The sequence below is a fragment of the Diceros bicornis genome, chromosome 21, assembly GCF_020826845.1.
Source record: "Diceros bicornis minor isolate mBicDic1 chromosome 21, mDicBic1.mat.cur, whole genome shotgun sequence".
Classification (NCBI taxonomy): Eukaryota; Metazoa; Chordata; class Mammalia; order Perissodactyla; family Rhinocerotidae; genus Diceros; species Diceros bicornis.
The window spans coordinates 36,406,821-36,420,256 of record NC_080760.1 but is presented as its reverse complement, the minus strand read 5'-3'; the positions used below and the strand labels follow the sequence as shown (position 1 = coordinate 36,420,256).

Below are 13,436 nucleotides of genomic sequence, written 5' to 3'. Positions count from 1 at the left end.
GGCAGAGCATCTCAGTCCTGGATGCACATTTTAAACACCTGGTGTTTTTACAAACTATTGATGCCCTGGTTTCCTCCCGAGAGATTCGGATTTAATTCTTCTCAGGTAGGGCCCAGCTTGACTTTCTTTCTTTCTTTCCTTTTTTTTTTTTTTTGATAACTGTCAAGGGGATTCTAATGTGAGCTGGTGTTAAGAATCACTGAACTAAGGGGAGAAACAAAACTGCATTTAGGTCCAAGGGCCATAAAGTGATCCTTACAAAAAAAGTTTTAATGAGGGGGCCGGCCAGGTGGCATAGTGGTTAAGTTAGCGTGCTCCGCTCCGGTGACCCGGGATTCACAGGTTCGGATCCCAGGCTTGGACCTACTTACCGCTTATCAAGCCATGCTGTGGCGGGCATCCCACATATGAAGTGGAGGAAGATGGGCACAGATGTTAGCCCAGGGCCAATCTTCCTCAGCAAAAAAGAGGAAGATTGGCAATGGATGTTAGCTCAGGACTAATCTTCCTCACCGAAAAAAAAAAAAGTTTTAATGAGATATAATTTACATATTTATCTACATATGTATATAACTGTAGCCCTCCAGGACCAGTTCAACTGACCCCATTTTATCAACAGAGTAATTAAGAGTTGTCTTTTAGAACTGAAACCCCTTGTCCAGTTCAGGCTGGTTGTGACCACCAACCCAGCAACTGGGCCTGCGCAAATGCCTTTTAGACATCAAGGAGCTAAAAACTCCATCCTCAGATCATTTTAACACTGCCCTTTTGTGAAAATGCATCCTTTGAAGAGGCATTAAGCTTGACTACACTTGTGCAGATCATCAATTGCCCACTTCTCCTTACCTTCAATCATCTATCTCCACACCTCAGACCACCCTACCCTTCATCCCATAAATTGTGCCCCAAATCCTGAATCAGGGAGACAGATCTGAGGGCCCATGACCCACTTCCTTGCAGAGCGATCTCACAAAATAAAGGTACATTTCTTTTCCCAAAAGCTGATGCAATAATAACTGTTTTTTTATGCACATCGGGCAAGAGGACCCCGATTTTGTGCAGTAACATGTACCTACATATATCAAAGTCTGAGTTTGATTAATTTAAGGTAATTGTGCATCCATCATTACAACCCACTTTTGGGAAATTTCCATTATCTCTTTGCAGTCAATCTCCTGTCCTACTCATGGCCTCAGGCAACCACTGATCTGCTTTCTGGTCCTGTTGCCTTTGATAGAAATTGCTTATAAATAAAATCATGTAAATTATAAATAGTCTTTTAAGCCTGACTTTATAAACTTAGCATATTTAGGTACACCCAAAATTTTCATGCCTTTTTATTGCTGAGGAGTATTCCACCGTATGGACAGTTTATTCACCAGTTGATGGATATTCAGATAGTTTCCAATTTTTAGCTATTAGGAATACTGCTTTTATAAACAGTTGCTTGCAAGAGGTCGTGTGAACATATGTTCTCATTTCCCCTGGATAAATACAAAGGGATGGAAATACTGAGTTGTATAGTTAAGTGTAAGTTTAGCTGCCAAACTGTTTTCCCTGGTATCTGTACCATTTCATATCCCCACCAACAATGTGTGAGATTTGCAGTTTCTCCACATTGTCAACGACATTTGATAGTCACTGTTTTAAATAACAGCCATTCTAGTGAGTATATTATAGAATTGCATTATGGTTTTAATTTGCATTTCCCAAAAGACTAATGCTGTTGAGCATCTTTCATGTGCTTTATTAGCTATTTATGTATCTTTAGTGAAATGTCTATTCAAATCTCTTACTCATTTATTGTCTCCTTATTATTGTGTTGTAAGAATTTTTTTTTATATCTGTCTGTTAGATATATGATTGGAACTATTTTCTCTTAGTCAGGAGTCTTTTAAAAGATTGTCTTACAGTGTTTTTCAAAAAGTGGACATTTTTAATTTTGGTGAATTTACAGATTTTTCTTTCTTTTTATAGATCATCTTTTTGGTGTATGTTTTCTTACAAAGGTTTTGTAGTTTCAGTGCTTACATTTAAGTATATGATCCATTTTGAGTTAAATTTTATATAAAGTCTAAAAAATATATATGGTTTTTTACATACGGGTATCCAACTCTTCCAGAACTGTGTTAAAGAGACTGCTCTTTTCCCATTGGCATCTTTGTCTCTATTCTGTTCCACTGACATATGCGTATTCTTAGTCCTATACTACATTGTCTTGATTACCATGGCTTTACAGTTAATCAGGCAGTGTAAGTTCTCAAAAGTTCTTCCTTTTCAAAATTGTTCTGACCATTCTAGGTCCTTTGCAATTCCATATAAATTTAGTATTGGTTTGTCAATTTCTCTGAAAAGTCCTCCTGGAATTTTGTTAGAGATTAAATTGAATATATATGTCAATTTGGAGAGAAGAGCCATCTTAATAATACTGAGTTTACCAGTCTATGAACACAGTGTATCTCTCCATTTACTTCTTTCTTTAATTACACTCAGTAATGTTTTGTAGTTTTCATTGTACAGGTTTTGCACTTCTTTTGTTAGATACAGTCCTCAGTATTTTATTCATTGATTTCTGCTCTAATTTCCTTCCTTCTACTTAACTTGGATTTAGTTTTCTAGCTTCTTGAGGTTGATGTTTAGATTATCGATTTCAGGTCTTTCTTCCACTCTAAGTATTTAAGATATTCTTAGTACTGTTTTAGCTGCTTTCTATAAATTTGATATGTTTTGTTTTTTATTTTCATTCAGTTAAAACTATTTTGTAATTTCCTCTTTGATTTCTTCTTTGACCTATGGGTTATTTAGAAATGTGTTATTTAATTTCCAAATATTTAAAATACTTCTCGGATTTCTTTCTGTTGTTGACTTCTAATTTAATTCCATTGTAACTGGAGAACATACTGTGTATTATTTCTATCCTTTTAAATTTATTGAGTCTCATTGAATGGCCTAATATGTATATGGTCTATTCTGAAGAATGTTCCGTATGTGCTCGAAGAGAACAAGTATGTTTTTGAGAGGTATATTCAATAAAAGTTAGTAAAGTTGGTTGATAGTGTTCACCATTGAATTTCTAGCACCTAGAATAATGCCCTGAACACAGTAGGCACATAATAAATATTTGCTGACTGAAAGAATACATCGTCTCTGCCACTGAAATCTCTTTCAAAATCTTTATCAGAGTCCTTTACCTTTCCTCGAGATGGAAATTATTTATAGATCAGTTATGCTTTGTCATGCTGTGTCATGTTAACCTTATTAGTTTCAGTTCACTATTTTGAAACACTTTTATCACACTGATTTGAGTATGAAGGCAGTACATCCTTCATCAAGTCAAAACATTTCATGAGTCCTTATTAGTCTAGTCCCTCGAAAAATATTTTCATTAGAACAATTGTCGGGCAACAAAAAAATAAGACAGCTTTTCTTTTCCAAGAGCACTTTTAAAATTTTTCCTTTCAAAAGAATTGCAATTTAAAAAAATGAGGCAATAATAGAACTCCGCATTATTAAAAAAATATATATATAAACACATACAGTAAAAAATAATAATAATTACCATCAATGGCCTGTAGATGCATTCAGAGGGGGGTGAAAATTCTGATTTCACCCTGTAACATTAGAGAAGTTTCTTGATTTCTCTGTACCTTAGTTTTATTTGTAACATAAAGTTAGGCAATGATCAACATCCAATTTTTTGACAATCTAATAAAACTTCTCTATGAACATATGGTGAGCCAGGCACTTTTCATTATACAACTGGCTTTTCAATTCAAGTTTTAAATACAGAAGCCATTCTTCAGAAATGTAATAGGGTTTAGTTAATTGCATTTGTTCGTATAGTTCCTTTGCGTTTTCCCAGTATCAAAATACTTTCTGGGTATTTCACTGAAAATCATTTTTAAAAATCATTCTTTTGGGGCCGGCCCCGTGGCTTAGCAGTTAAGTGCACGTGCTACACTGCTGGCATCCCGGGTTCGGATCCCCGGTGCGCACCGATGCACCGCTTCTCCGGCCATGCTGAGGCCGCGTCCCACATACAGCAACTAGAAGGATGTCCAGCTATGATATACAACTATCTACTGGGGCTTTGGGGGAAAAAATAAATAAAAATTGTTTAAAAAAGATAATAAAATAAAATAAAAATCATTCTTTTGCTACTCTTAATTTAAGCATACTTCAAATGGGGCATTATTTTTCTGTTTTAGGTCAAACCATATGAAATTGCTGATATTTAACAATTTTTGATATATAAATACAGCAAAACCACATAGTTCAAACTAATACATATGTATGTATTTTATTTCATCAAGGGATAATATTCTAAACCTAAGGAACTGATAAAAACTGGAGCACAAATTTTGGTTCACACTGCATGAATGGAGTCCATTCAGCCTTTTTTCACTTTTCCAAACAGCAGTTATTACTACCTAGAACTTGTTATTTAACAAATATTTGTGAGTACCTATTAAGTGTCAGGCACTGAGAACAAAGCAGTGAATAAAAGTAAAAAATTTCACCTTGTCTCTTCTCACGTCTAGTGAGAGAAACAGACACACATTTAGTATATTAGATGGTGATAAGTACTAATAAAGCTGGGAAGATGGACATAATATCATGAGAAGTGTCTATTTGCAATTTTAGACAGGATGGCAAATTAGGTCCTGAGTGAGAAAATGACTTTGGAGTAAAGGGCCCCCAAAATTGAGAGACCTAGCTATATGGCCATCTGGGGAAAGAACTAAATCTGTTACCTCCACTATCATGGAAGCTCCCCGAGGAGGACTCTGTTCTATTTACTGCTGGTCCAGTATGTAAAACAGTGCCTAGTACATTGCAGGTGCTCAATAAAAATATCTGTTGAAAAACTGAATATTTAATGCATATACAAACAAATATGTATAAACACTTACGTACACACACCCTGAGTTGTTGTTTTTACCACAAATGGTAGCATAATAAACTTTGTACACCATGCTTTTTTCAGGTAATATCTCTTGGGGATTGTTTTTAGCTGGATGCTACTGAATATATGTTATAATAAGACAGTTACTTCTCAATATCTATTTTCTATGTTACAGTATAACTTTCAGGACAGGAGGAGCCAAGTCTGTCTTGCTCATCCCTACTACCCAGATTATATTACTATGCCTGATACACAGTATCTACTTAATCTTGAAAAAAATGAATGAAAGGTATGACTGACTGAAGGACTGACTGACAATGAGTAACAAGCTCATAAAGGAACATAATTAGGGAATAGTGTTAGGAAACAGTATAAAGTTTAGTTTGGAGGATGGGGCACACGTAGGGCAATGGCAGAGAACAGTTGGGTATAATTCAGCAGGTTACAAGGAACCGAGTTTAGATTTAGGAGGCTGATCTGATAGTTGCATCTTACCTGGGATAGTGAGAGAGGCTACTGGTAGTGGCGCTGTGAATGGGATATGAAGTTTTCCTACGTAAGAGCTATCAAAACTTTTACACTAACTAAAACTTGGCTACTCTTTTTACAAAAGTTCTGTCAATGGGATAAATAAATAATTTCCACTACAGAAAGGGTTATGGGTAAAATAGAAATTAATAATCAACTGTCCAATTTGATTGTTTCTACTTCTAAGATAAAAAAATACTGTAAAGTGTCAGTTTAATCAGCCCTTAATGATACAGCCTAATCAGTAATCAACAATCTGGCTTCAAAGATTGTCAAGTGATATATGTCTTATTATTATTCAGAAGTTACCAGTATTAATCCTCAAATTTCGAGAGGTGAGAATTTTAAAAAATCCAATCAACCCACAGGATAAAGTATTTTCTTAAAGTTGCAATGAAAATCATAAAAAAAACACCGAAGTTAAAAGTAAATTCTAAATCAATAATTTACATTGGAAAAAGTTATAAGAAGAAAAATAAATAATGGGCTGTGCATAATATACTCAAGTTTAGTTAGGAAATGTTAATATTCAATTCATATTAATAAGTCTTAAACATAAATAATGTTGAGAAATGGATAAATAACATCCCATGATTTCATGTAGTATAAGTGAAACTGACCCTATTGCCACCCAGCAAATCTATTTCTGATTTTGTTTTAGCATTTGCCAAAATCACCAGGCATACATTTACTCCCTGTGAGGAGTTGAAAAGGGTTAAAGTTGCACTTCTTCATGTACTAGTACAGTGCAAAAAGCTACATTAACAATGTCTCTTTCCCCAGGAAGCCTTCCTCTTAAGGCTATGTTAGGTCATACACTCTGGATGCATCCTCCACTTCACCTTCACACTGTCAGCTGAACAGACTTATAATGATGTTTCAAAGTGCCTTCCTCACTTGACTATAAATTTCACAAAGAAAAGGTCCATGCATCTACTTCTTCAAGTGAAAGGACCCAGTTTGACGCCCCTTTATTTCCCACACCTTGCACCAAACTCTACATCGTGCAATAAACAGTATTCTGATGTTGATGTTAACGATTATAACTCTCTAGGGTCTTCCAACTACCATTTACTAAATCATTTCCTAAGTTTTTTCCTCCACTTTTACCTTAAATTCAGGTATTTCTAAAGACCCTATCCTTGGCTCTCTTCTCTAGTCATGTTGTCTATATGGTTTTTTCCAACCACTCCTAAGCTTCAGCTGTTACCTGTATACACACATGGCTGACTTTTACATTGGTGGCTTCCCAGTATTTACACCCTTGTATAGTCACCTCTCCCTTAAATCTGGGACATTCTTGTGAGTAGCTTTAAATAATAGAATACAACAGAAGTGACACTGGGCCAGTTTTACAACTAAGCCTTAAAAAGTCCTGGCACCTTCAACTTTTGTACATTTTGGAGTCGTGAGCCACCATGTAAAAATTCTAGCTAACCTGCTACAGCATCTGCTTTTCAAATTCAACATTTGCTAAAACGGATTTCAGTATCTCACCTATTTCCTATATAGTACTGTGTAAATTGCTAATTTTAAAATTGTATTCCTCAGAATTCTAGTGCTCTGGAGTATTTCTAGAGATTTCTTCTAGAACAATCTGGGTAGACATGTTTCAATTCCAGTCCTTAGTCCCATCATATAAAGGGTAACAAAACCTAACTAGAAGCTCAAAAATAATTTAAATAAATAATTGTCCAATTAAAAAAAAACACACTGAAGCAAAGAACGAAATAACACACTTTGGTTATGTGACTTTGGGCAGGTAATTTTAACATTTTGAGCTGCAATTATCTCATGAAATACTAGAGTTTGGATTTAAATAACCCAATTTTTTTTTTCTTTTGCTGAGGAAGATTTGCCCTGAGCTAACATCTATTGCTAATCTTCCTCTTTTTGTATGTGAGCTGCCACCATAGCATGGCCACAGACAGAGGAGTGGTGTAGATCTACGTCTTGGAACCAAACCCAGGCCACTGAAGCAGAGCGTGCTGAACTGAACCACTAGGCCACCAGGTCTGGCCCTAAATAATTTGATTTTATAACAGAAATTAGGATTTCATTTTTATAACAACATCTTGAATGTAACAGATGATTAGAGAGGCAACACAGTGCAGTGGTTAAGAGCACAGAGCCTGAGTTCAAATCCTTACAGAAGATACAGAGCCAGTAAGTGGCAGGGTCAGTATTTGAACCAAGATTCTGCCACTTAATAGCACCATAACTTCTGTAAGCCCTAACTTCCTCATCTACTAAATGGGTATAAAAATACGTTTATAGGGCTATTATAAAAATTAAATGAATCAATATTTCTAAAGTACTTAGAACACTGTATAGCATATAATTAAGCCATTAAATAAGTTCTATTAATTTCTTCAGAAAATTGTAATCACAAGTTTGTTTCTTTGATGTACCATATAATAAATTAACTACTTTATTTTCACAAATTTTATTTCTGGAATGTCTCTAAGAAACTCATGCTCAATATAATTAGCTATCTAACTACCCAAAAACTCTGCCTTTCGATCACTGATATTTTTTGAATATATAAGATTGTATATACTTTTTGTTACAGTAGGTTGTTAGAGATAATAAAAAATCTTAAAATGATGTGGGTCCTTTGTAATAAGTAATAATAAATATTATTTCCTCATAAAGAAATGTTATTCCCATTTTAAATATGATAAATACATTATCTACATTGCACCATTAAAACAACTTAAAGATCTACAACTTACCACTGATTGTCTTAGGCTTTTTAGCTATATATTCCTTCCATTTTCTTGAACTGAGTTGGTTGGGAGGCGGAATAAGTATGTTACTAACAGTACATGGCAATACAAAAAGAGCACCAACCTGGATAAAAGAGAACACATTTTTCGTGACTGCACACTGAGATTAATTCTTAAATAGTGTCACCTGACAATTTTCCACTCATATTTCACATATATAACATGTATTTAGTAATGCTCTTTCCCAACAACTCCACTATAAAAAATTAAAAAAGAACAATGCCTACCTCTGCCAAAAAAAAAAAAAGCACCAAAAAACAAAGAAGGGGATTCAAAGATACAGGCATCCCCTTTCCACCGAGTTATATACCTCTGAAAACCTTGTTATTCACAATATTTGCTTCAAGTTCAGGTTGTGGGAGTAATTTCCTTGTATATCTGCAAACTAATGAGAGGCTGGGAATTCTATCATCAAAAGATTTTTGTCATATTTAGCCATAATTTTTGGATGGATTATTGTTCTGGCTTCAAAATTAGAATACATCTGAAGGCAATTTCAAAAATTTTGTTCCTAGAAATCAGAGATTTAATGCTAAGAGGTATCAAATGCAGAGACACCGTGAATCACATGCCAGAAAGCACACAGCAGCTTCTGACTGATTTATGAGCAAATTCAACGTATCCATCTTTGTATTCCCAGGAGTGGGCATACAGATGCTTATTAAATATTTGTTCCCAAAAAACCAGCATAATATATTTAGGTAAATTCTCAGTTTGATTAAGCACTGAATAAAACAAACTGCAACAGTGAAAGCTGTATTTTGCCTGTTATTTTAGAAATGTTGTTGTTGTTTAAGCTACAACAACCAGCACATCTCAATAAATATCTCTTTTTTTTTTTTTTTGGTGAGGAAGATTGGCCCTGAGCTAACATCTGTGCACATCCTCCTCTATTTTGTATGTGGGATGCCGCCACAGTATGGCTTGATGAGCAGTGCATACGTCTGCACCCGGGATATGAACCGGCAAACCCCAGGCCACCAAAGCAGAGCAGGCGAATTTAACCCCTATGCCACCAGGCCACCCCCTAAATATCTTTTTTTTTTAACTTTGGGGAAATTAAGGCAGGGCTTTTGCCATAGATCTCAAATCTAATGCAAAGTCACTCTTAATTGTCCTGTGTAGATAGACGGGTTCCATGAGATATGTGATATCAAGTTAATTAGTACTACAACATGCTAGTTTAATTGCTGTTTATTATTTTTACTTATGCATTCTTAACAAACAGATATAAAAATAAGTATATTACGAGCAAAATAAGGAAGGTAAATTATTTTACTTTTCTTTATTATTAAAGACATAACCTTTCATATTTTAAGTTAAATGTATTTTATATAGTCAAGCATTAGACATTAAAAACAAAAACATTTAGCACTGGAAAATAATCATGAAGTATAAAAGATGCATGTTTAATTTTCTAAATACTAAATCCTAACTTTTCATTCTTGCCTAAGTAAGACTTCATAGCCCAAAATGCATGACACAACTCTCTGGCCCAAAGGGTATACAAAGTTATAATATGAGTTTGCCAGATCAGGCCCGAGTTATAGCTTAACAATTATATGCTTGTTACAATTATAGTTACAATTTAGAGATACTAAATGCAGTTAAATGCATAACTTATAGCCTGATACAAATGTGTCCCGACCCCTCAGCCAAAGAAGTGGCCACATTTTTTAGACAGTCTATTTTTGGTTAAACGTTTGCTACAAGTATGAAAATAAACATTTCTAAATCCCATGAGCTATGATTCCCTACAAAATAAATGTATGTCAATTGCTTATACTGCATTCATAATAAACTTGGATTCTGATAACTTATTCTCACTAATATACTAATCATTAGATACACTCTGAGAGACTTGAGGATGATCCTTTTAGGTTATCATTCTATCTCCAGAATTTAAAAGCCAAATAACATTTTAAACCTGAGTTTCAAAACCTTGATTCAGTCTTTCAGTAGGAACCCCCCAAAAAAGCAAGTACGATGGCAATCATGTTTCTAGCCTTGCAAATTCTCCTCTTTAAAAAAAAAAATATTTCCTGGCCATATGATTAATAGATATCATGGTTCCCTAACAATCCTATTTTGTCTTTTTCTAATCTAATAACATAAGCTTTACTCTAAAAGGCTTTTATTTTTATTCTGGAGCTAATCAAACACTTTCTTGTTAAGCTCAGAAGTAGTTTTAGGATCACATAAATCACTAGAATTTAAGCACTATGAAAGCTTCCTGAGGAGGGGCCTTGTTCGCTTTATTATCTCCAGTACCTGAAATGAGCACGGGCACAGAGCAGGCAGTTAAAAAGAAGAAACCAAAGAAAAATTGTTGAATAAATACATGAAAACCAAGTTACAAAGCACTAGAATTATTTCAAGAAATGAGCATGCAATTCAAAACTACTTTTTTTAATGTAAAAGACTAATTATGACCCAATGTAAAAAAATAAATTGCTTCACATTTAGTGATATATTAGCTAAATTACATAAAGTACGTTTCTAAAAATTATCCCTTTTGCTGCATTAAAGTGGAAACATATATATAGTTCCATTTATTCCTTACTGATAAAGCATATTTTAATATTTTATAGTCATTGTCCAAGAAGCAATAAAAATGACAGTCTTATAACAAATTTAAAACAAAATAATTGAAAACACGATATTAATAGATATCAAGAGTTTAGCTGGCTTCAAGGATTAGTATTGCCCATCTTCAACAACTAGATGGATTAAGGATTATTTTATACCTATGTTAAACAAGTTATAGGAATATGTCTGATTTTGACTTGAAACATTATCTATAAAACTAATTCCTAAAAATTTCATCTTATCTTCAAAATATCTAGAGGATATCTACTGCTTTATAAATTTCAGAAAAATGTTTATGTGTCTATCATTTGGGCCACATAAACTTCAAAGACAATAAAAATTAGTTGGCAACCATCATTTATATTACACTTTACAACTTATAAAATACATTCCAATTCGGTTTTCATTACAACTTTCTGAAATTTGAAATTAGTAAAACAGGAATTATTATTTCCAGTTTACAATTTAAAAAGCTGTAAGCCAGTGAGCAGCAGAGCTAGGGCTTAAACTCAAGTTTTTTGAAGTACATGCTCTTTGACTTGAGACTTTCTATATCATATTCCTTCCCTCCCTTATTTGATAATATAGGTGAGATGATTAACGACAAATGATATTCTCATTTCCTAGAATGAAGAGGTCCCAAAAGATCAGGTGACTAGATGGGGTTACACAGAGAACTACTTAGCTACTTGGGTTAAAATAGGAACAAAGTTTATTCTCATTGCTTTTTTTTTTTTTTTAATACTACTGCACAAGACTTCTCAGTGCATATTCCTATAGCAGTGTATGATCTTAATCTGTTTCAAGTACGTCCTCCACTCTATTAGCCTATCTCAGTCTGCTTATTTTCTTCATAGTTCTTATTATTTATTTTCTATTTTTCCCACCAAAATATAAGTTCCATGAGGATAGGGTCTTCATCTGTACAATTCATCACTGGATCTCTAATATCTAGCACAGCGTGTAGCACACAGAAGGATATATGTTGGATAATAAAAGATAAATTTTAAAATTTCAAAATTTAGCACATTAGGTTTCTTTAGCGGATGAAAACACAGGCTAATGTACTTCAGGCTGTTCCTTCAAAGGCCATTTCATCAAATAAATGCTTTGGCTATTTATTATTTTTTACTTATGTATTCCTAATTAACAGACATAAAAATATTATTTATATATTCAAAAACTATTAATTTCATGGAAAAAAATTTTAAGTTACCATAGAGTCAAGCATCTTAATGCCAAAATCATATTTCCTTTACTATGTCAATTTTCTAAGGAAACAATAACCAAAATTTGATTATAGTATCACGGGGAAACTATAATTATAATAATGATTTTACTCCCTGCAGGATTGCTTGGTAATAGTGTATTTGTTGTTAAACAATAAGAAAATGTTATGTAAATACTGCCAATGAATAGTTTGTACATTAAAAATTGTTTTCATAGAAACATAGCAGTTGAACAAATAACGAGAAAGAAAAGCAAACTTAGTTTTTCCTATTAAAACTGTACTTGACTTTGGATAGATGATTCCACTTAAAATTTGTTATGCTGTAGTTAAAAAACTTTTTAAATATACCAATTTTATCATATCATCATAGATATATGTATGTGTATGTATATATATGTAACTACTGAAATAGCTACAATTCTCCTAAACATCACCAGAATTAAGGAAGAGAAACTGATAACTTACAAATGATAATTCAGTGAAGCTTTAGAAATTTTTCTCACTTCCACCCACCCGTCCTACCATGAAAAAGATAATGCAAGCATATAAATATCTTCTCACAGAACTGAAACCACAGGTTGAAGGAGTATGTTAACAAAAATCTAATGCGTTCTAAAATTTTGCAACTTTAAAGCAATCACCAGTCATGAAGCTTATTTTCGAAAATCTCTTCTAAAAGCAAAATATCACTTCATGTCTGCAGAAGACTTTGGAGTTATTATGAAAAGTTCAAAGTATCTTAATATGAATTACACCAAAATTATATTAAAGAAACCAAATCATCACACAACAACAGATTAATACACTACATTCCCTTTTCTCACAAATTCTTAAATGTTAAGTTAAAAAAGTGTTCATGTTAAGTTAAAAAAAAAAAAAACACACTATCTATACCTTGCCACACAGAGAAGACATCTGCTCCAACAGCAACATGGAATTCTGTTTGGTATTATTTTTTGTCAAGCCCCTGTACTACGGAGTTAAAGAATTGATGGAATGGTAACTATGAAACAATTCTACTCCCTAAAATAAGTTTGATTCTCCAATTCACAAGGTGCTTAAATTCATTTCTGAAAAATTTTAACTGTAGGAACCCACAATGACTCCTTTCCTCAAGGATAATTATTTTTCTGATTCTGAGAATATACCAACAATAGTGCTACTGTGAATAGTATTACTATAAACTATCAGAACAAGAGACGTATGAACAAAAATTCAAGAACACTATGCTAATGCTACATTTCCAGCCAAAAACTAATTCCTTTCATACAAAACGTTCTGTTCTTAGGTGTACTTCTAAATATTCTTAGATATATTTTCTTAAAAGAGAATTTAAAATATGTTGAATCTTTACAGATATATGTGATAGCATTTATATTTACTTAAGTAAAGT

General features: G+C 33.5%; 1 protein-coding gene across 1 annotated transcript in view; it reads right to left on the bottom strand.

Moving 5' to 3' along the window:
• MTBP (MDM2 binding protein) overlaps positions 1–13,436 on the bottom strand; it is a 74,133-nt gene that overhangs the window by 44,730 nt on the left and 15,967 nt on the right. The window contains exons 10-11 of the mRNA XM_058564866.1: positions 12,938–13,010; positions 8,170–8,287 (exon numbers count right to left, since the gene is read on the bottom strand). Coding sequence (XP_058420849.1) covers positions 8,170–8,287; positions 12,938–13,010 — 191 coding nt within the window. The remainder of the gene's footprint in view (positions 1–8,169; positions 8,288–12,937; positions 13,011–13,436) is intronic.